This window comes from Limanda limanda, chromosome 19 (assembly GCF_963576545.1).
Source record: "Limanda limanda chromosome 19, fLimLim1.1, whole genome shotgun sequence".
Taxonomy (NCBI): Eukaryota; Metazoa; Chordata; class Actinopteri; order Pleuronectiformes; family Pleuronectidae; genus Limanda; species Limanda limanda.
Window position 1 is genome coordinate 22,846,267 of NC_083654.1, and position 21,133 is coordinate 22,867,399.

Below are 21,133 nucleotides of genomic sequence, written 5' to 3' on the forward strand. Positions count from 1 at the left end.
AAATTTCCAAACTTTCACAATGTTAATACAAGTGATAATCTGTCTTCACTGTATTAAACTGATCTTTAGAACAGAGGCTGTTCTGTCAGCTTCACATCCTCCTGCTGCTGCTCCAGCACTCACTCACTAACCGGCAGGTGGCGCTAAGGCACCATGATTAATTTATTCCTACTTCACTGCTGGTTTTATATATGTCAGCAAACTCACACATCATTCAATATATTTATAAACCACATTGTTTTCTAAATTGATTCAAATCAAATCTGTATTTCTTGTTTATGGTGGAACCTTCACAAACATGTATATGCTGATAGTTTGTTTTAAAGCAGATTTCTTTGTAATTCTGCAACAAAATCAAAGGTTTCGACAGTGAATATAAAAAGTGTTGCTATCTTAATTACACATTTACTTTATATTTTACAGAAATTTGGTATAAAATGTGTTATAGCACAGTATAAACTGTGTATTAAGATGTAATACCTGATTTATTTATCTGCATCATGTAGTAAGAGTATCACAGTTATCTGAATATTTTCTGGTCTCGCACACAAAGTAATGAAACCTCAACACTAAAATATAACTTTATTTAAAATTGTGAGTTCAAGACCCGTCTTAATTTTTATTAAACATGTGAATCAGTTTCTTTCAACATGTGATGACGTCACAACCGTCAGACCAAATGTAGCAGGTATTAAAAGTATTATTTCATTTCACCAGAAATCCCTGTTGTTGTATATCATTGATTTTTGTATTGGGCGTTTTACATGTGTTTGGCGCCCTCTATAGGTCGCGGGTGGTCATGTATTTTATTTTCCTCAGCAGAATGTTCTGGAACTGAGACCGAGAAATAAAAGTCCTGTGAAAGAAAAAGAACAATTTCCGGTCAAATCCATTATAAGACACAACGCAGAAGAAGAGAACAGTTACACACATAGACATATATAAAGACATATATATATATATATATATATGTCTATGGTTACACACACACAAAATGAAGTTCACAGTTCTGTGTGTGTAAGATGTTTTATTTTGAAATTCTGATAATCAAAGTAAAACAGAAGTTCTCACTGTGGTTTATCTGTTTGACAGGGTGGTCAGGTGACCTGTCAGGTGACCTGTCGACCTGTCAGGTGACCTGTCAGGTGACCTGTCAGGTGACCTGTCAGGTGACCTGTCAGGGGACCTGTCAGGTGACCTGTCGACCTGTCAGGTGACCTGTCAGGTGACCTGTCAGGTGACCTGTCAGGTGACAGAGGAAAACAGACCTCCGTCCAACTGTTTCTGTCACAGCAACAATCTGAAGGCTCAACAATAATTTAAATGAATAGAAACGAGTTCATCAAAAGGCAACATCGATAACAACACAAAGCAGACACTTGGCACCAGAACAGAATCATTGGTTTGTTAAAGTCGACTCTTCAATTTATCTTTTATTTTAGCTGCGATTCTGAAATGTATAAAATTTATTTAAATTAAATATTTAAAATGTTTTTATTACCATCACAACAATTATTTCAGAAATTAGACTTTCAAAATAAGATTTGTTTAAATATGAGTTCATCTGTATTATTCAGTATTTTATTGTACAAAACTTAAATAAATAAAAAACAAACAGTTCAATAAATAAAGTTTTTGGTTCTTCAGTAAAAAGGTTGTTGTTTAAAATGTCAGCTGATAAATTGTCTTGACTCATGCGTCCACTACATTTCCCAAGATGCTTTGCAAGATTCACCAAAAACACACGTGAACACTGAGCGTGCTCCAGATCCAAACAGGTGGAGCTGACAGTCACATGACATCACAGTGGACAGGTGTTGGACACAGCTGTCCCCAGGCGTCTCGACCCCCCCGACGTGTTTGTTGTCATGGCGACAGCGGTCAGGTCAGATCGGAGGATGGACAGGTCAGAGTTCTTCCTTCGACCCGCTCGGCGCCGGGCTGGGACTCGCCTCACGCTTCAGGAACTTCAGGAAGTCTCTGAGCTCTCGACCCCCCTGAGAACACAGAGGTGATGTCACTCATCTGCTCACCCCCCCACCCCCCCCGTCAGAGACCTTACCTCGTATCGTAACGGCTCGTCCTTCTTACCCAGCGCAGCAAAGTAAATGGTTGGATACCTGAGGACAGAGACGGAGGGACACTCATGAACACGTGCTTTGTCCTGGTCCAACTTCTCAACGTCTCACACAGAGAAACTCGGTCTCACCCGTGGACGTCGAACCCCAGCGGGACGTCGTTCTCAACAGCGTTCATTTTGGCGATGACGATGTTTTTATCAGAAAAGATCTGAAAGTGAGAAACAGATTCAAAGAGTTCGTCTGGGAGAATGAAAACAGAACGAGCAGCAGGAGGTCACAGGGACATGTGAGGTCACTGTGACCTTTGACCTTTGACTACTGAAATCTAATAACTTCATCTTTGAGTCCGACTGAATGTTTGTATCAAATCTGAAGAAACTCCATTAACATGTGATCTTCATGTTCATAAGAATGAGACAGAAACTAAAATCCTCCGGCCACTGGTTGTCATGGTGATGATGCTGATGATAATGAAGATGCTGCTGATGATGATGATGATGAAGATGATGATGATGATGATGATGATGATGATGATGTGCGTACCGTGTCAGCCAGCTCTCTGTAGACCGGCTCCAGTTTCTTGCAGTGTGGACATGTTGGAGAGTAAAACTGGATCAGAACATTTTTTTCTGGATCATTGACGATGTCATCAAACGTCTCAGCAACAACCACCTGCAGGTCACAAGCAGAGAGAGGTCAGAGGTCAGCGAGGGAGGGGTCAGAGGTCACAGAGTCTGGCTCCGTCTCACCTTCACAGCGGCTGCGTTCCTCTCGGGGACCGGCTCAGACTTCACGTAACGTTTGAGTCGACCAGCGAAGTAATCGTCTAAGAATCTCTCCAGGGACCGGCCGTCTCTCCTGAAACACACGAGGGATCAGACCTGGTGACATCACTGTGACATCACTGTGACCTCACTGTGACATCACTGTGACCTCACTGTGACATCACTGGGACATCACTGTGACATCACTGTGACCTCACTGTGACATCACTGTGACATCACTGTGACATCACTGTGACCTCACTGTGACATCACTGTGACATCACTGTGACATCACTGTGACATCACTGTGACCTCACTGTGACCTCACTGTGACATCACTGTGACATCACTGTGACATCACTGTGACCTCACTGTGACCTCACACAGGGGAGCAGAGGAGTCATGAACATCACGTACGTGAACTCCTCCCTCATGGTGAACTTGTGACCCAGTTTGGACCGGATGGTGACGAAGGGAAGTTCCCCCCCGTCCGACGTTCCCAGACCGAAGTCCTCCTCCAGCTCGGACAGGAAGTCCTTCTTATTGGCTACCGAGAAGGTCAGGCCCCGCCCAGTATATTGTGACGCCACCTTCAGCACCCTGGCGAAGAGAAACAAGGGGAGGGGCTTACACACACCTGTCATCAGGTGACAGAGTGTGTGTCTGTTGTGTGTGTGAGTGTGTTACCTGTTCCTCCAGTAGTTGGAGCCTCTGGTGTTGTGGTGGTAGTCGAGGTCGTAGAACGCCGTCAGCAGGTCGCGAACTCTCAGGCGCTCTTTGTTCTCCAGAGTCATGTGAGGACACAGTCCGTAGCTACAGACGGGTGGAGACAGAGAGACGGGTGGAGACAGAGAGACGGGTGGAGACAGAGAGACGGGTGGAGACAGGGAGACGGGTGGAGACAAAGAGACAGACGGGTGGAGACAGAGAGACGGGTGGAGACAGGTGGAGACAGAGAGACGGGTAGAGACAGACAGACGGGTGGAGACGGGAGGAGACAGAGAGACGGGTGGAGACAGAGAGACGGGTGGAGACAGAGAGAAAGGTGGAGACAGAGAGACGGGTGGAGACAGAGAGACGGGTGGAGACAGAGAGACGGGTGGAGACAGAGAGACGGGTGGAGACAGGGAGACGGGTGGAGACAGAGAGACGGGTGGAGACAGGGAGACGGGTGGAGACAGGGAGACGGGTGGAGACAGAGAGACGGGTGGAGACAGGGAGACGGGTGGAGACAAAGAGACAGACGGGTGGAGACAGAGAGACGGGTGGAGACAGGTGGAGACAGAGAGACGGGTGGAGACAGACAGACGGGTGGAGACGGGAGGAGACAGAGAGACGGGTGGAGACAGAGAGACGGGTGGAGACAGAGAGACGGGTGGAGACAGAGAGACGGGTGGAGACAGGGAGACGGGTGGAGACAGAGAGACGGGTGGAGACAGGGAGACGGGTGGAGACAGGGAGACGGGTGGAGACAGAGAGACGGGTGGAGACAGGGAGACGGGTGGAGACAAAGAGACAGACGGGTGGAGACAGAGAGACGGGTGGAGACAGGTGGAGACAGAGAGACGGGTGGAGACAGACAGACGGGTGGAGACGGGAGGAGACAGAGAGACGGGTGGAGACAGAGAGACGGGTGGAGACAGAGAGAAAGGTGGAGACAGAGAGACGGGTGGAGACAGAGAGACGGGTGGAGACAGAGAGACGGGTGGAGACAGAGAGACGGGTGGAGACAGAGAGACGGGTGGAGACAGAGAGACGGGTCGAGACAGACAGACGGGTGGAGACAGAGAGACGGGTGGAGACAGAGAGACGGGTGGAGACAGAGAGACGGGTGGAGACAGACAGACGGGTGGAGACAGAGAGACGGGTGGAGACAGAGAGACAGACGGGTAAAGACAGAGAGACGGGTGGAGACAGACAGACGGGTGGAGAGAGAGAGACGGGTGGAGACAGAGAGACGGGTGGAGACAGGTGGAGACACAGAGACGGGTGGAGACAGAGAGACAGACGGGTGGAGACAGAGAGACGGGTGGAGACGGGAGGAGACAGAGAGACGGGTGGAGACAGAGAGACGGGTGGAGACAGAGAGACAGACGGGTGGAGACAGACAGACGGGTGGAGACAGAGAGACGGGTGGAGACGGGAGGAGACAGAGAGACGGGTGGAGACAGAGAGACGGGTGGAGACAGAGAGAGACGGGTGGAGACAGAGAGACGGGTGGAGACAGACAGACGGGTGGAGACGGGAGGAGACAGAGAGACGGGTGGAGACAGAGAGACGGGTGGAGACAGAGAGAAAGGTGGAGACAGAGAGACGGGTGGAGACAGGGAGACGGGTGGAGACAGAGAGACGGGTGGAGACAGGGAGACGGGTGGAGACAGGGAGACGGGAGGAGACAGAGAGACGGGTGGAGACAGAGAGACGGGTGGAGACAGAGAGAAAGGTGGAGACAGAGAGACGGGTGGAGACAGAGAGACGGGTGGAGACAGAGAGACGGGTGGAGACAGAGAGACGGGTGGAGACAGAGAGACGGGTGGAGACAGAGAGACGGGTCGAGACAGACAGACGGGTGGAGACAGAGAGACGGGTGGAGACAGAGAGACGGGTGGAGACAGAGAGACGGGTGGAGACAGACAGACGGGTGGAGACAGAGAGACGGGTGGAGACAGAGAGACAGACGGGTAAAGACAGAGAGACGGGTGGAGACAGACAGACGGGTGGAGAGAGAGAGACGGGTGGAGACAGAGAGACGGGTGGAGACAGGTGGAGACACAGAGACGGGTGGAGACAGAGAGACAGACGGGTGGAGACAGACAGACGGGTGGAGACAGAGAGACGGGTGGAGACAGAGAGACGGGTGGAGACAGACAGACGGGTGGAGACGGGTGGAGACACAGAGACGGGTGGAGACAGAGAGAGACGGGTGGAGACAGAGAGACGGGTGGAGACAGAGAGACAGACGGGTGGAGACAGAGAGACGGGTGGAGACAGAGAGACGGGTGGAGACAGACAGACGGGTGGAGACAGACAGACGGGTGGAGACAGAGAGACGGGTGGAGACGGGTCAGTGTGGAGCAGAGTGAGGCAGTTGTGTGTCTGGTGTTGAGCTGGGGGGTCTTACAGGTGGTCTCTGATGAAGCGTCTCAGGGAGGCGACGGTCAGGTGGTCTCTGAAGACCACCACGCTGTCCTCGAACTTACTGCTGAGTCGGGGAGGTCGGAACAGCAACACACTGCTGCAGGACACCAGAGACGACACCAGAGACGACAACAGAGACGACACCAGAGACGACAAAACACAGTTCAACATCTACACTCAATCCATTAACGTCCAATGACAAGTCGTTCAGTTTGTGCAGCACCACCCCCCCCCCCCGCCCCCCCGATGCTTTATGGTCTGTTTGAATCTAAATGATCATCAGCTGTTTGAAGACTTGAAACTAGAGACTGAGACACAAACTAATGTTTACTGAGGTTATAAAGTGAGAAGTAGATTCACTTTCTATCATATCAGAGTCTATATCAGTTCTTATAACTATGATATAAACATGACAGCTGCTCCTGACTCCTGATTGGCTGAGCTCCGGGACCACACACTCACTCGGACTGAACGCCGTACTCGTCCCCGAGCGCCACGTCGGCCGTGTGAGCGAATCTGAACTGATCCCTCAGCAGAGCGGCAGCTTTCAGAAACTCCCCCCGAGCCGAGCCGCCTGCACCTGAAAACACACCTGACCCCCCCCACACACACAAACACACACGTTAGGATGTCAAGTAACACACATGATGGGAGGAGTTTCTCTGAGGTCACAAAAACATCAACAACTGAAGCCGAGTAAACACGAGTCCATACGACGAGTCTCGTTCTCACATGAAGTGAAAAGCAGGTTCTGTGTTCAGATGAAGCAGCGCAGCCGGAACACACTTTACACTTTACACTTTGTAGTTGTGTAGTAAACAAAATGTCACATGACGTAGAGAACTGACCGATGATGCTGGCGTCGTAGTGTTGGACGAAACTGTGGAGCTCGTCTGTGGACTTCAGGAGAAACGAGTCTGGACCCGTCTGCTTCTTCATGGACTGATAGATCCCATCTGACACACACACACACAAACACACACACACACACAGTTAAACACACACACACACAGGTAAACACACACACACACACAGGTAAACACACACACACAGGTAAACACACACAGGTAAACACACACACACACAGTTAAACACACACACACACACACACAGTTAAACACACACACACACACACACACAGGTAAACACACACACACACAAACACAGATAAACACACACACACACACACACACACAGGTAAACACACACAGGTAAACACACACACAGGTAAACACACAGGTAAACACACACACACACACACACACACAGGTAAACACACAGGTAAACACACACACATACACACACACACACACACACACACACACACACACACACACACACACACACAGTTAAACACACACACACACAGGTAAACACACACACACACACACACAGTTAAACACACACACACACACACACACACACACAGGTAAACACACACACACACACACACAGTTAAACACACACACACACACACACACACAGGTAAACACACACACACACACACAGGTAAACACACACATACACACACACAAGTAAACACACACACAGGTAAACACAGAGAGTGTGGTTGTGTGTGTGTGCCTGTGTGTTAACCTGTGTGTGTGTGTGTGTTTACCTGTGTGTGTGTTTACTTGTGTGTGTGTGTTTGTGTGTGTGTGTGTTTGGTTCTTACCTGCAGTGCGAGGTCCGTCGTAGGGGGCGGAGTCTCTCCCGTTCCTGAAGATCTTCAGAGTAGGATAACCAGAGATCCCGAAACGACCACAGGTCTCTGAGTGAGCGGTACAGTCCACCTGAGGAGGGACAGACAGGTGAGGAGACAGACAGGTGAGGAGGGACAGACAGGTGAGGAGGGACAGACAGGTGAGGAGGGACAGACAGGTGAGGAGGGACAGACAGGTGAGGAGACAGACAGGTGAGGAGGGACAGACAGGTGAGGAGGGACAGACAGGTGAGGAGGGACAGACAGGTGAGGAGGGACAGACAGGTGAGGAGGGACAGACAGGTGAGGAGGGACAGACAGGTGAGGAGGGACAGACAGGTGAGGAGGGACAGACAGGTGAGGAGACAGACAGGTGAGGAGACAGACAGGTGAGGAGGGACAGACAGTTGACGAGGGACAGACAGGTGAGGAGGGACAGACAGGTGAGGAGAGACAGACAGGTGAGGAGGGACAGACAGGTGAGGAGGGACAGACAGGTGAGGAGGGACAGACAGATGAGGAGGGACAGACAGGTGAGGAGACAGACAGGTGAGGAGACAGACAGGTGAGGAGACAGACAGGTGAGGAGACAGACAGGTGAGGAGGGACAGACAGGTGAGGAGACAGACAGGTACCTTGGCTAACTGGACGCTTCCCTTCAGTTTTGTCGCTGCTTTCTCAAAGTCTGGAGCCAGTTTCTTACAGTGTCCACACCTGAGAGGACGAGAAGAAAGGATGGACGGGGGAGGTGAAGAAGGGACAGATAAAAGGAAGGATGAAAGGATGAGACATGGAGAGGAGGGATGGAGGATGAGACATGAAGAGGAAGGATGGAGGAGACATGAAGAGGAAGGATGGAGGAGGAGACATGAAGAGGAAGGAGGAGACATGAAGAGGAAGGAGGAGACATGAAGAGGAGACATGCAGAAGGATGGAGGAGGAGACATGAAGAGGAGACATGAAGAGGGAGGATGGAGGAGGAGACATGAAGAGGAAGGAGGAGGAGGAGACATGAAGAGGGAGGATGGAGGAGGAGACATGAAGAGGAAGGAGGAGACATGAAGAGGAGGAGACATGAAGAGGAAGGAGGAGACATGAAGAGGAAGGAGGAGACATGAAGAGGAGACATGCAGAAGGATGGAGGAGGAGACATGAAGAGGAGACATGAAGAGGGAGGATGGAGGAGGAGACATGAAGAGGAAGGAGGAGGAGGAGACATGAAGAGGGAGGATGGAGGAGGAGACATGAAGAGGAAGGAGGAGACATGAAGAGGAGGAGACATGAAGAGGAAGGAGGAGGAGGAGACATGAAGAGGAAACATGAAGAGGAGGGACATGAAGAGGAAGGATGGAGGAGGAGACATGAAGAGGAGACATGAAGAGGAGGAGACATGAAGAGGAAGGATGGAGGAGACATGAAGAAGAAGGAGGAGACACAGAACATCAACATTAGAACCCGTGTGTATTGAGCTAACGATGCTAACGATGCTAATGCTAACTTCCGGCCGTTACCATGGAGCGTAGAACGTCACCAGCATGGTCTCGTGCTCCGTTGCTAGGTAATCGAAGTCCGCGTCACCGAGCTCGAGCACGTCCCTGCGCGGGAAACCCGTGGCGGGAAAACAGGACAGGAGCGACAGCAAGAGAGCCGGAAGGAGCCGGACCGCGGCCGCCATGTTGGAGAGAGAGGACACAGTTTCCATGGACACACCGAGCTTCCGACAGGACCTTCACAATAAAACAACCCGGAACAAGTCAGTGAAAACATCACAACATGACATCGCAAAGTCAAGGAGTGAAAAATAAACATTAAAACATGACGTCACAAAGTCAAAGAGTGACAAATAAACATTACAATATAACGAGTTATCGTAGCTCATCGTGAACTGAAGCTTTTAATTTGAAGTCGATATTTCCGGTGACCACAGACACCGGCAAACTGTCTGATTGGCCCAGAGCCGATGTACCCGTATAACTGGTCCAATGACCTGTCAATCACAACACCCCCCCCCCCGACCCGCCCAACGAGCATCAGAGAATTACACGTTTTTAATGAATTTAATGAGGAAGATTAATTAAACATGATCCAATTTAAAATTTAACTTAACATTAAACATCATTTAACCATTAAACCGATGTGAAACTAGAAGTAGTTTTCTTAAGACTTCAAACTGAAAATGTTCAGAACTTCACAATAAAATATTCAACACTGATTAACAAAGAAAAATAAATTTGACAGCAACAATAATTTTTTATTGAATTTGTCTTGGGGTTGCTTTTACATTTGAATGAAACAATAATGTTGATCGGTTTATCCTTCAATTAAATGTATAAATATATAGAGAAAAAAAAGGAGTGTGGTAAATCAAGGACAAAGCTCAAGTTATCATTCTATCTAAATATAAACAAAACCTACTTAAAAGTCTGCAAAAAATGTTTAATCAAACGATCAACCTTCATTCATTCACATTCAATATGAATAAATGGTTATTTTAAAATCTCACAGAACGATATTATATCCTCCACTGACTGAATCATGGGAGATACTATTTGGTTTTACCCAAATGCATCCTGGGAAGACTCAAACGAAAAAAGGAAGAACAATCCTTTGTTTAATGTTTGGAGCATTTTTAAACATGAGATGAAATAAGCAGTTTTATCTTTTAGTTCTGTATTTGTTCTGTCACTGCTCAGCAGGTGGGCGGAGTCTAAGAGCAACAGTGACTGTGAACATGATCTAACTCAAACAGATTTTGCACAAAAAAAAAAAAGGAAAAGCCCAGAGGCTCAGGTGACGTCCACACGAGTTCTGACCCGTTCAGCGAGTCTCTGTCCCGTGAGTTTAACATGTGGACGATGATACAGATGTGATCAGCAGCAGTCTCCAGATGTGGGACCTGATCAGTGTCTCACGTGGAGCGAGCAGCTGTTGTGTCATGTGATTGGTTCACAGCTGCAGATCTTCTCTCTACTTCATTTCAGTTTTTCCTTCACTAACTGAGACTCCGCCTCCAGACACACCCACGGAGGGTGGGCTCTCGATGAGGTCCGAGACGATAAATACAAAATAAATAGTTAGGATTTGTAAAAATGTACGATGCAGCCTGAAGGTACACTTATGTAAAACTCAAGAATCAGAGGATGAACTATAACAATAACTCGTAGAGAGTTCCGAAAGAGAACTGACTCAAGTTTGGACGTAAAACTAAATCTCCTTAGAAGTCTGAAGTCATTTCGATCTGTTCAGGTGAAGCAGACAATCCTCCAAAGTCACGTCTAGAGACTTTTCAGCTGTTCATGTCAAACAATGCTGTTCTTTTTGAACTTTAATATTTCGCTGTACAGTCGGATCCTTCTAGAATAACTGGAATCTGGGTTCGTTTCAGCGTCATTCGAATTAAATCTAGAATCAATAAAACTGATTCACGACTGATGTTCTTGGACTCAGACAGTTCTGGATTCAGTGGAGTTCTCATGAAGTAAATCTGGATCCGACTCTTGGCTCCAAAGTCCATTTCCTGGTTGACTGCAGACTCATCTGCTGTTGGTCGACTGCTTAGTCGGGGGCTGGCTCCTGCCTCCTGATTGGCCGGCCCTCGGAGGAACAGGAAGTGGACTTTTGCGATGAAGACTGGAAAAGATTCATCAGGTCGCGGAACCGCAGACTCACCTGCAGGAAACACAAAGAGACAAATGTCCTCAGGTCAGCCTCAGACCCTTCAGTCGACAACGACCTGCACAATGAAGCCCCGCCCCCTCCCACCTGTTGGGCGGTCTTGTTTCCCAGCTGGGCGGACACCTGTCTGAATGTTTTCCTTTTGGCTCCTCTCTGCTGACAGGAAGTCAAGATGGCGCGGTCTGCCTCTCTGAAACAGGAAGTGATGTTTTAGATGCTTTTTCCATGTTGAACAATGTTTTCTAGTTCTGATGTTTGATAGTTTACAAGATGTTTTCATGACGTGTTTGTATCAGACGCCATGACTCAGCAGCAGCTGGACGCCTGATGAAGCCACAGGTAAACATCAGTTAGCTCATCATCTGTGTGTCTGTGTGTTTGTGTGTCTGTGTGTTTGTGTGTCTGTGTGTCTGTGTGTTTGTGTGTCTGTGTGTTTGTGTTCTGACCGAGTCCAGACGACGACCTTCTCTCCAGTTGACGTGGTCGAGATGTTTCTTGCACAAACTGGCCGCTCCTGTATTTCCTCTTCTTCACTTCCTGTCTCACGCACTTCAGCGGTCTGATGGTCGCCTCCCTTCCTGTTCCTGTGAGGACGAGAAACAGCGTCGGCCTTCGTGGCCTCCGAGCTGGTTGCTATGGGCGACGAGTGGGAGTGCAACTGCAGGAAAAGCTGCTGCAGGTCTTGATGATGTCTGAGAAGAGACGAGATCTGAGAGGAAAAGAAAATCGGATCAATCAGGAAAAATCTTTTTATATTATAATTTTAATCTGAAATGTGAATGAAACTCATCAATTAATCTGGTTCCATTCACAAACTTTATCAGGGGGTCAAAGGTCATCGTCTACCTTGTCCATGTCTTCAGGTGGGGGGGTGGGGCTTCCCTGCAGCACTGACACCACCTGCTGGTAGAGGGAGGAGCTTTCTCCCAGACTCTGTCCCAGTCGCCGTAGAAACCGCCGGCTGCTCTCAAACAGCTGTTGCTCTGTAAACTGGCAGAGATACCACAGAAGAAGAGTTACCGCAGGTTGAGCTCGAGCCTGGGTGATGTCACAGTGATGTCACAGTGATGTCACAGTGATGTCACAGTGATGTCACTCACCAGTCCGCAGCGCCGCGCCTGTTCTCCGTTCAGGAACGCAGCGAAGTCTCTGAGCAGCTGAGGCCACGGCCGCAGCAAACCACTCAGTCGGTGGTACAGACGCTCAGGGGCCCCCCCGGCCCCCAGGGGCCCGGCGGCTGAAAACTGATCCAACAACGCCAGCAGCTGCTCGGAGACGCCAGGAGACGCCTGCAGCACGCCACACACCTGAGAGACAGGAGGTCATCAGCTCACAGGACCAATCAGGAGAACAGAACCACCACCTGACTGTATACAGACCATCAGGGACTGTATATGAAGATGATCAGTGACTGTATATAAAGATGATCACTGACTGTATATAAAGATGATCACTGACTGTATATAAAGAGAATCAGTGACTGTATATAAAGAGAATCAGTGACTGTATATAAAGATGATCAGTGACTGTATATAAAGATGATCAGTGACTGTATATAAAGATGATCAGTGACTGTATATAAAGATGATCAGTGACTGTATATAAAGATGATTAGTGACTGTATATAAAGATGATCAGTGACTGTATATAAAGATGATCACTGACTGTATTTAAAGATGATCAGTGACTGTATATAAAGATGATCAGTGACTGTATATAAAGATGATTAGTGACTGTATATAAAGATGATCAGTGACTGTATATAAAGATGATCACTGACTGTATATAAAGATGATCAGTGACTGTATATAAAGATGATCAGTGACTTTATATAAAGATGATCAGTGACTGTATATAAAGATGATCAGTGACTGTATATAAAGATGATCAGTGACTTTATATAAAGATGATCAGTGACTGTATATAAAGATGATCAGTAACTGTATATAAAGATGATCAGTGACTGTATATAAAGAGAATCAGTGACTGTATATAAAGATGATCAGTGACTGTATATAAAGATGATCAGTAACTGTATATAAAGATGATCAGTGACTGTATATAAAGAGAATCAGTGACTGTATATAAAGATGATCAGTGACTGTATATAAAGATGATTAGTGACTGTATATAAAGATGATCAGTGACTGTATATAAAGATGATCAGTGACTGTATATAAAGATGATCAGTGACTGTATATAAAGATGATCAGTGACTGTATATAAAGAGAATCAGTGACTGTATATAAAGATGACCAGTGACTGTATATAAAGATGATTAGTGACTGTATATAAAGATGATTAGAGACTGTATATAAAGACGATCAGTGACTGTATATAAAGATGATCAGTGACTGTATATAAAGATGATTAGTGACTGTATATAAAGATGATTAGTGACTGTATATAAAGACGATCAGTGACTGTATATAAAGATGATCAGTGACTGTATATAAAGAGAATCAGTGACTGTATATAAAGATGATCAGTGACTGTATATAAAGATGATCAGTGACTGTATATAAAGAGAATCAGTGACTGTATATAAAGATGATCAGTGACTGTATATAAAGAGAATCAGTGACTGTATATAAAGATGATCAGTGACTGTATATAAAGATGATCAGTGACTGTATATAAAGAGAAACAGTGACTGTATATAAAGATGATCAGTGACTGTATATAAAGATGATTAGTGACTGTATATAAAGATGATTAGTGACTGTATATAAAGATGATTAGTGACTGTATATAAAGATGATCAGTGACTGTATATAAAGATGATTAGTGACTGTATATAAAGATGATTAGTGACTGTATATAAAGACGATCAGTGACTGTATATAAAGATGATCAGTGACTGTATATAAAGAGAATCAGTGACTGTATATAAAGATGATCAGTGACTGTATATAAAGATGATCAGTGACTGTATATAAAGAGAATCAGTGACTGTATATAAAGATGATCAGTGACTGTATATAAAGAGGGTTAGTGACTGTATATAAAGATGATTAGTGACTGTATATAAAGATGATCAGTGACTGTATATAAAGATGATTAGTGACTGTATATAAAGATGATCAGTGACTGTATATAAAGATGATCAGTGACTGTATATAAAGATGATCAGTGACTGTATATAAAGATGATTAGTGACTGTATATAAAGATGATCAGTGACTGTATATAAAGATGATCAGGGACTGTATATAAAGATGATAAGTGACTGTATATAAAGATGATCAGTGACTGTATATAAAGATGATCAGTGACTGTATATAAAGATGATCAGTGACTGTATATAAAGATGATAAGTGACTGTATATAAAGATGATCAGTGACTGTATATAAAGATGATCAGTGACTGTATATAAAGATGATCAGTGACTGTATATAAAGATGATCACTGACTGTATATAAAGATGATCAGTGACTGTATATAAAGATGATCAGTGACTGTATATAAAGATGATCAGTGACTGTATATAAAGATGATCAGTGACTGTATATAAAGACAATCAGTGACTGTATATAAAGATGATCAGTGACTGTATATAAAGATGATCAGTGACTGTATATAAAGATGATCAGTGACTGTATATAAAGATGATCAGTGACTGTATATAAAGATGATCACTGACTGTATATAAAGAGGATTAGTGACTGTATATAAAGATGATTAGTGACTGTATATAAAGATGATCAGTGACTGTATATAAAGATGATTAGTGACTGTATATAAAGATGATTAGTGACTGTATATAAAGACGATCAGTGACTGTATATAAAGATGATCAGTGACTGTATATAAAGATGATCAGTGACTGTATATAAAGAGAATCAGTGACTGTATATAAAGATGATCAGTGACTGTATATAAAGATGATCAGTGACTGTATATAAAGAGAATCAGTGACTGTATATAAAGATGATCAGTGACTGTATATAAAGAGGGTTAGTGACTGTATATAAAGATGATTAGTGACTGTATATAAAGATGATCAGTGACTGTATATAAAGATGATTAGTGACTGTATATAAAGATGATCAGTGACTGTATATAAAGATGATCAGTGACTGTATATAAAGATGATCAGTGACTGTATATAAAGATGATTAGTGACTGTATATAAAGATGATCAGTGACTGTATATAAAGATGATCAGGGACTGTATATAAAGATGATAAGTGACTGTATATAAAGATGATCAGTGACTGTATATAAAGATGATCAGTGACTGTATATAAAGATGATCAGTGACTGTATATAAAGATGATAAGTGACTGTATATAAAGATGATCAGTGACTGTATATAAAGATGATCAGTGACTGTATATAAAGATGATCAGTGACTGTATATAAAGATGATCACTGACTGTATATAAAGATGATCAGTGACTGTATATAAAGATGATCAGTGACTGTATATAAAGATGATCAGTGACTGTATATAAAGATGATCAGTGACTGTATATAAAGACAATCAGTGACTGTATATAAAGATGATCAGTGACTGTATATAAAGATGATCAGTGACTGTATATAAAGATGATCAGTGACTGTATATAAAGATGATCAGTGACTGTATATAAAGATGATCACTGACTGTATATAAAGAGGATTAGTGACTGTATATAAAGATGATTAGTGACTGTATATAAAGATGATCAGTGACTGTATATAAAGATGATTAGTGACTGTATATAAAGATGATTAGTGACTGTATATAAAGACGATCAGTGACTGTATATAAAGATGATCAGTGACTGTATATAAAGAGAATCAGTGACTGTATATAAAGATGATCAGTGACTGTATATAAAGATGATCAGTGACTGTATATAAAGAGAATCAGTGACTGTATATAAAGATGATCAGTGACTGTATATAAAGATGATTAGTGACTGTATATAAAGATGATTAGTGACTGTATATAAAGATGATTAGTGACTGTATATAAAGACGATCAGTGACTGTATATAAAGATGATCAGTGACTGTATATAAAGAGAATCAGTGACTGTATATAAAGATGATCAGTGACTGTATATAAAGATGATCAGTGACTGTATATAAAGAGAATCAGTGACTGTATATAAAGATGATCAGTGACTGTATATAAAGAGGGTTAGTGACTGTATATAAAGATGATTAGTGACTGTATATAAAGATGATCAGTGACTGTATATAAAGATGATTAGTGACTGTATATAAAGATGATCAGTGACTGTATATAAAGATGATCAGTGACTGTATATAAAGATGATCAGTGACTGTATATAAAGATGATTAGTGACTGTATATAAAGATGATCAGTGACTGTATATAAAGATGATCAGTGACTGTATATAAAGATGATCAGTGACTGTATATAAAGATGATAAGTGACTGTATATAAAGATGATCAGTGACTGTATATAAAGATGATCAGTGACTGTATATAAAGATGATCAGTGACTGTATATAAAGATGATCACTGACTGTATATAAAGATGATCAGTGACTGTATATAAAGATGATCAGTGACTGTATATAAAGATGATCAGTGACTGTATATAAAGATGATCAGTGACTGTATATAAAGACAATCAGTGACTGTATATAAAGATGATCAGTGACTGTATATAAAGATGATCAGTGACTGTATATAAAGATGATCAGTGACTGTATATAAAGATGATCACTGACTGTATATAAAGAGGATCACTGACTGTATATAAACTATAAGATGTTAGTCTCACTCTGTTCAGATAATCCTTTGCAAACTCTTCATCCTCTCTCTGATCTTCATCCCCCTGCTCCTCTTCCTCCTCAGTTTCTTCTGGCAAAAATTTCTCCTACAAAGACAAAGAATATTAATCGGACATAATGACTGATTATTGATAATCAGCTGAAAAATGGAGAGGCTCAGTGATGGAACGAGTTTGAAAATGATCAGATGATTGATTCACACCTGCAGCTGGAGGACGGAGGCTCTGGATTCATCTGAGGACGTCACTCCATCTTCATCATCATCATCATCATCATCTTCTTCTTCTTCTTCTTCTTCTTCTTCTGCTGTCCCCGGCGTGTGAGTCACTTCCTGCTCACTCTCTGACTCCTCCTCTTTGGGGTCGGCCAGGTCTTCCAGATTGGCCACACCTCCTGCAGCACCGGACGATGACTCCGACAGGGCCAAGCGGAATTCGCCCTCCTCTTCCTCTTCCTCCGTATTCACACTGAGCACATCCTCGTCCTCCTCCACCCCCACTGGAGAAGGGGCGGGGCCTTCAGGAGGAGGAGGAGGAGCAAGTGCCTCCACATGACTCCTCACTGCTTCTCCGTTCACTCTGTGCTTCTCTCTCCTTCTCCTCCTCAGGCCTGCAAGAGTTTGATAGTGGCGTCTGATTTGCTGTGCGGTTGCCGGGGCAACAGCGGCAGCAGCGGCGTCAGTTCTGGTCAGGAGGAGGCGGCTTAGAGCCTGGGGGGGGGGTGGGTGAGGAGAGAGAGGTAGGGGGGAGGAGTCAGCAGGAGAAGGCGGGAGGGGCTGCTGCAGCACCACAAAGCCGATGCGTTTGAAGTCGAGCTCTTTGGGAAGGCGGGGGGGATATCTCGTGCCCGAGGGGAAGCTGTACTTGTTGGAGGCGGAGCGTAGGAAGGTCAGGTGACTCTGACGGGGCCGCGACCCCCTGCAGGTGGGCGGGGCCTCGGGGGCAGAGCCACTAGGGGCATTGTACCGTTTTATGGTCGGAAATATGACAGGAAGACTCCGCTGAGAGAAGGTGAAAACAAAGAGATTTGATAACTTGATAAAACAACTCAACATGTTTATAATGTATAAATGTAAACTATGTGTTTGTGTTACTGACGTGACCTCATCACCTACCACCAGCCACAGAGGCATGACGCCCTCCTCTCTCTCCACTGGGGGGCGCTGCTCTGCTGGATTCACAGGACCAGAGGCCACCGGCATCGGCCACAGCACCCGGTGGTACCTGAACACCTGCGGGGGGGGGGGGGGTCAGGAGGTCAACACACAGGTCGGACTCACACCAGCTGCACCAGGGTCGGCGTTGTGTTACCTTCACGATGTTCTCAGGGACCCCCGGGCGGCAGCACTGCAGGACCCTCCGCCGCACCTGCACCAGAGTCTTCCTCACCAGGAACTGGGACACCAGCTTCGTTGGGTCACATGACCCTTCCATGTTCCTGAGGCCCAGAACCAGGAGGCTGAACACACACACACACACACACACAGACACAGACACACACACACAGGCACACACACAGGCACACACACACACAGGAACACACACACACACACAGGCACACAAACAGGCACGCGCACACACAGAGATAAACACAAAGTCCAACACAGATTTAAAGCAGCAGTGAGACATGTGTGTGTGTCTGTGTGTGTGTGTGTGTGTGTGTGTCTGTGTGTGTTTACCAGTCCTCCGCTGCAGTGAAGGCGGCGGTCCTGCGGGGGCAGTAGAGCGCCGGGTCCAGGCTGGCACAGGGCAGCAGCTCCGGGTAGAGGAAGACCGGGCGAGTGGTGAAGAGCCAGGCGAGCTCCGCCGGCATCACCGGGTAACAACGCACTGCACAGGTACAGACACACAACGCACACAACCACACATCAGGCTGCTGTAACACCACTGTGTAGCTAGCGTTAGCATCGGACACTTCACAGGACACTTCACAGGAGTTCAGAGACATCCCATCATCCCGAGCGGCAGACTCACTGTATCCTCTGGCATCAGGGGGGGGGTGCTGCGACTCGTAGCCGACGGGGGTGCGCCGCAGCTCCTCCATCAGCTGCAGCGCCCCCTGCAGGTTAGAGGATCTGAAGACGCTGCAGAACCCAGGACGGGACGAGGACATGAGCAGCTCGGATCTGTGGGCCAGCACCTCCAGCTCAGCCTGGGGGGGGCGGGGGGGGGGGGTAGGGTTAGGGTTCAGATCTGGGGTCCTACTCTACGTGTGTGTGCGGTGATGTTGTGTTACCAGGAACTGTCGGGTGGTCTCCGCCTCGCTCTGCAGTTTGTTCACAGGTGAACTCAGCAGGTGGATCTGAGTCAGCAGCTGGACGTGCTGAGAGACACAGGGGTCAGAGGTCAGGGGTCAGGGGTCAGGCTCCATGAGCATCGTGTCATCCTGTGTGTGTGTGTCTGTGTGTGTCTGTGTGTGTGTGTCTGTGAGTGTGTACCTGTTGTAGATGCTGCTGCAGTCTGCTCTTTTGTCGTCCGTCCAGCTTCAGTGTGTACGGCTCAGGACCGTATACGTGTGTGTTACTGTGTGTGTTACTGTGTGTGTTACTGTGTGTGTTACACAGTGTGTGTGTCTGCCGTCTGTTCCTCATCCACGCCAGCTGCTGCTTGACTGTACGCAGCTCTGTGATTGGTCCATCCTCTTCATCAACCAGCCCACTGTCAAATGAACACTCTGTCAGTGTTTGTGTGTGTGTGTGTCTGTGCGTGTCTGTGATTGTGTGTTTTATATACATGCTGTGCTGATCCTGAACAGGTTGTATTTCCTCCTGTGGCTCCTCCTCTTCCTCGTGACCTTCATCGTCCCCTTCCTGTCCTGCAAGGTCTTCCTTTAACTGATGCACACACACACACAGACACACAGGCACACACACACACACACAGACACACACACACACACACACAGTGAGTGACACACACACACACAACCCAGTGAACATGACTGTGTGTGAGAGAGAGAGAGAGTCACCGTTTCAAACAGCTCCTCCATCAGCTCGTTCACTTCCTTCTCTAGACGACAGACAGAACATCGTCAGACTCTTCATCACAGGGGGTGTGTGTGTGTGTGTGTGTGTGTGTGTGTGTGTGTGTGTCTGTGTGTGTGTGTGTGTGTGTACTGACTGGTGATGCGGACAGCCTTGTCGTCACGGTAATCCTCGCGGTCGGGTTCATCCACGTCAGCCAGGAAGTTGTACTCTGGGTCATCGTCATCATCACACTCCTCTGAGAGAGAGAGAGAGAGCGAGAGAGAGAGATGTATTCATAAGTGCAAGTGTGTACACACGCACACACACACAAAAGCACAAACACACACACACACACGTCCTCACCTTCATTTTCCATGTCTGAGGTCATCAGGCCTTGTAGCCAATCAGTCCAGTCCCTGTCCTTGTGGGCGGAGCTGGAGTCGTACATGTCTGGTGTGATGTCCGGTGCTCGGAGCTCCGCCTCCAGCTGGCCCAGTGGGACGTCACGGAGCGTCCGCTTGGAGCGAGTCCGTAACGCCATCAGACCCGCTTCGCCCTCGGGCTCGGGCAGAGGCTGAGGGGGGGGGGGGGGGGGGGGGGGTTAATCAGTGAGGTCATATATGACACAAGACCAGGCTGTTCCTCCGACTCAACAATCCCCAAACATGAAGACCCCCCCCGCCCCCCCCTGACCAAGTCCCAGCTCGACCTCCTGGTCCTGATGATCTACATCCCTCTGCACTGTGTCACCTGGCTGACCTCTGACCTCTGACCCTCACCCACCTGGTACGGCTCCAGACACACGGCGAGCTCCTCCTCCACGGCGTGAAGCTTCTCCAGGAACGAGCAGTCGGTCACTGCTTTGGGGGGGGCTGCTTTGGGTGGAGCGGGGGGGCCCATGGAGACAGACCTCACCCTCAAAATCCTGGACCGGCTCCGAGAAGTCTGAAGTGGGGGGGGGAGAACGTTATGTGACTAAAGATCGACCAATCACAACAAAGAAGAGTTTATAGCTTCGTCAGTGGAGAGAAAACACAAACTAATGTGTGATCACT

The 21,133-nt window shown here is 46.5% G+C and overlaps 2 protein-coding genes across 3 annotated transcripts in view; both read right to left on the bottom strand.

Annotated features, from left to right (window-relative positions):
• Positions 1-1,018: 1,018 nt before the first annotated feature.
• On the bottom strand, positions 1,019-9,365 carry LOC133025608 (protein disulfide-isomerase A3-like). Of its 2 annotated transcripts, XR_009683156.1 has the most exons (14): positions 9,197-9,365; positions 8,321-8,399; positions 7,659-7,776; positions 6,832-6,939; positions 6,446-6,575; positions 5,967-6,080; positions 3,533-3,658; positions 3,263-3,445; positions 2,831-2,939; positions 2,625-2,753; positions 2,210-2,289; positions 2,063-2,120; positions 1,187-1,997; positions 1,019-1,150 (listed from the first exon to the last, which is right to left on the bottom strand). XR_009683156.1 is itself a non-coding variant. In XM_061092316.1 (13 exons), exons 1-13 carry the CDS (start codon positions 9,358-9,360, stop codon positions 1,908-1,910), a joined length of 1,488 nt encoding a protein of 495 aa, XP_060948299.1. In that variant the 5' UTR covers positions 9,361-9,365; the 3' UTR covers positions 1,019-1,907. The 2 variants fall into 2 exon arrangements, 1 of the variants encoding a protein (XP_060948299.1); XM_061092316.1 differs by having other exon boundaries at positions 1,019-1,997.
• A 664-nt stretch (positions 9,366-10,029) lies between these two features.
• Positions 10,030-21,133, bottom strand: part of LOC133025780 (GON-4-like protein) — a 13,789-nt gene continuing 2,685 nt past the window's right edge. The window contains exons 7-25 of the mRNA XM_061092523.1: positions 20,862-21,023; positions 20,442-20,652; positions 20,233-20,334; positions 20,081-20,121; positions 19,846-19,946; positions 19,551-19,770; positions 19,349-19,435; positions 19,087-19,264; positions 18,792-18,942; positions 18,424-18,571; positions 18,228-18,344; positions 17,853-18,113; positions 17,316-17,822; positions 17,104-17,199; positions 12,461-12,667; positions 12,207-12,350; positions 11,807-12,069; positions 11,448-11,550; positions 10,030-11,354 (exon numbers count right to left, since the gene is read on the bottom strand). Of these exons, the coding sequence (XP_060948506.1) occupies positions 11,241-11,354; positions 11,448-11,550; positions 11,807-12,069; positions 12,207-12,350; positions 12,461-12,667; positions 17,104-17,199; positions 17,316-17,822; positions 17,853-18,113; positions 18,228-18,344; positions 18,424-18,571; positions 18,792-18,942; positions 19,087-19,264; positions 19,349-19,435; positions 19,551-19,770; positions 19,846-19,946; positions 20,081-20,121; positions 20,233-20,334; positions 20,442-20,652; positions 20,862-21,023 (3,213 nt within the window). The 3' untranslated portion in view covers positions 10,030-11,240. The remainder of the gene's footprint in view (positions 11,355-11,447; positions 11,551-11,806; positions 12,070-12,206; positions 12,351-12,460; positions 12,668-17,103; positions 17,200-17,315; positions 17,823-17,852; positions 18,114-18,227; positions 18,345-18,423; positions 18,572-18,791; positions 18,943-19,086; positions 19,265-19,348; positions 19,436-19,550; positions 19,771-19,845; positions 19,947-20,080; positions 20,122-20,232; positions 20,335-20,441; positions 20,653-20,861; positions 21,024-21,133) is intronic.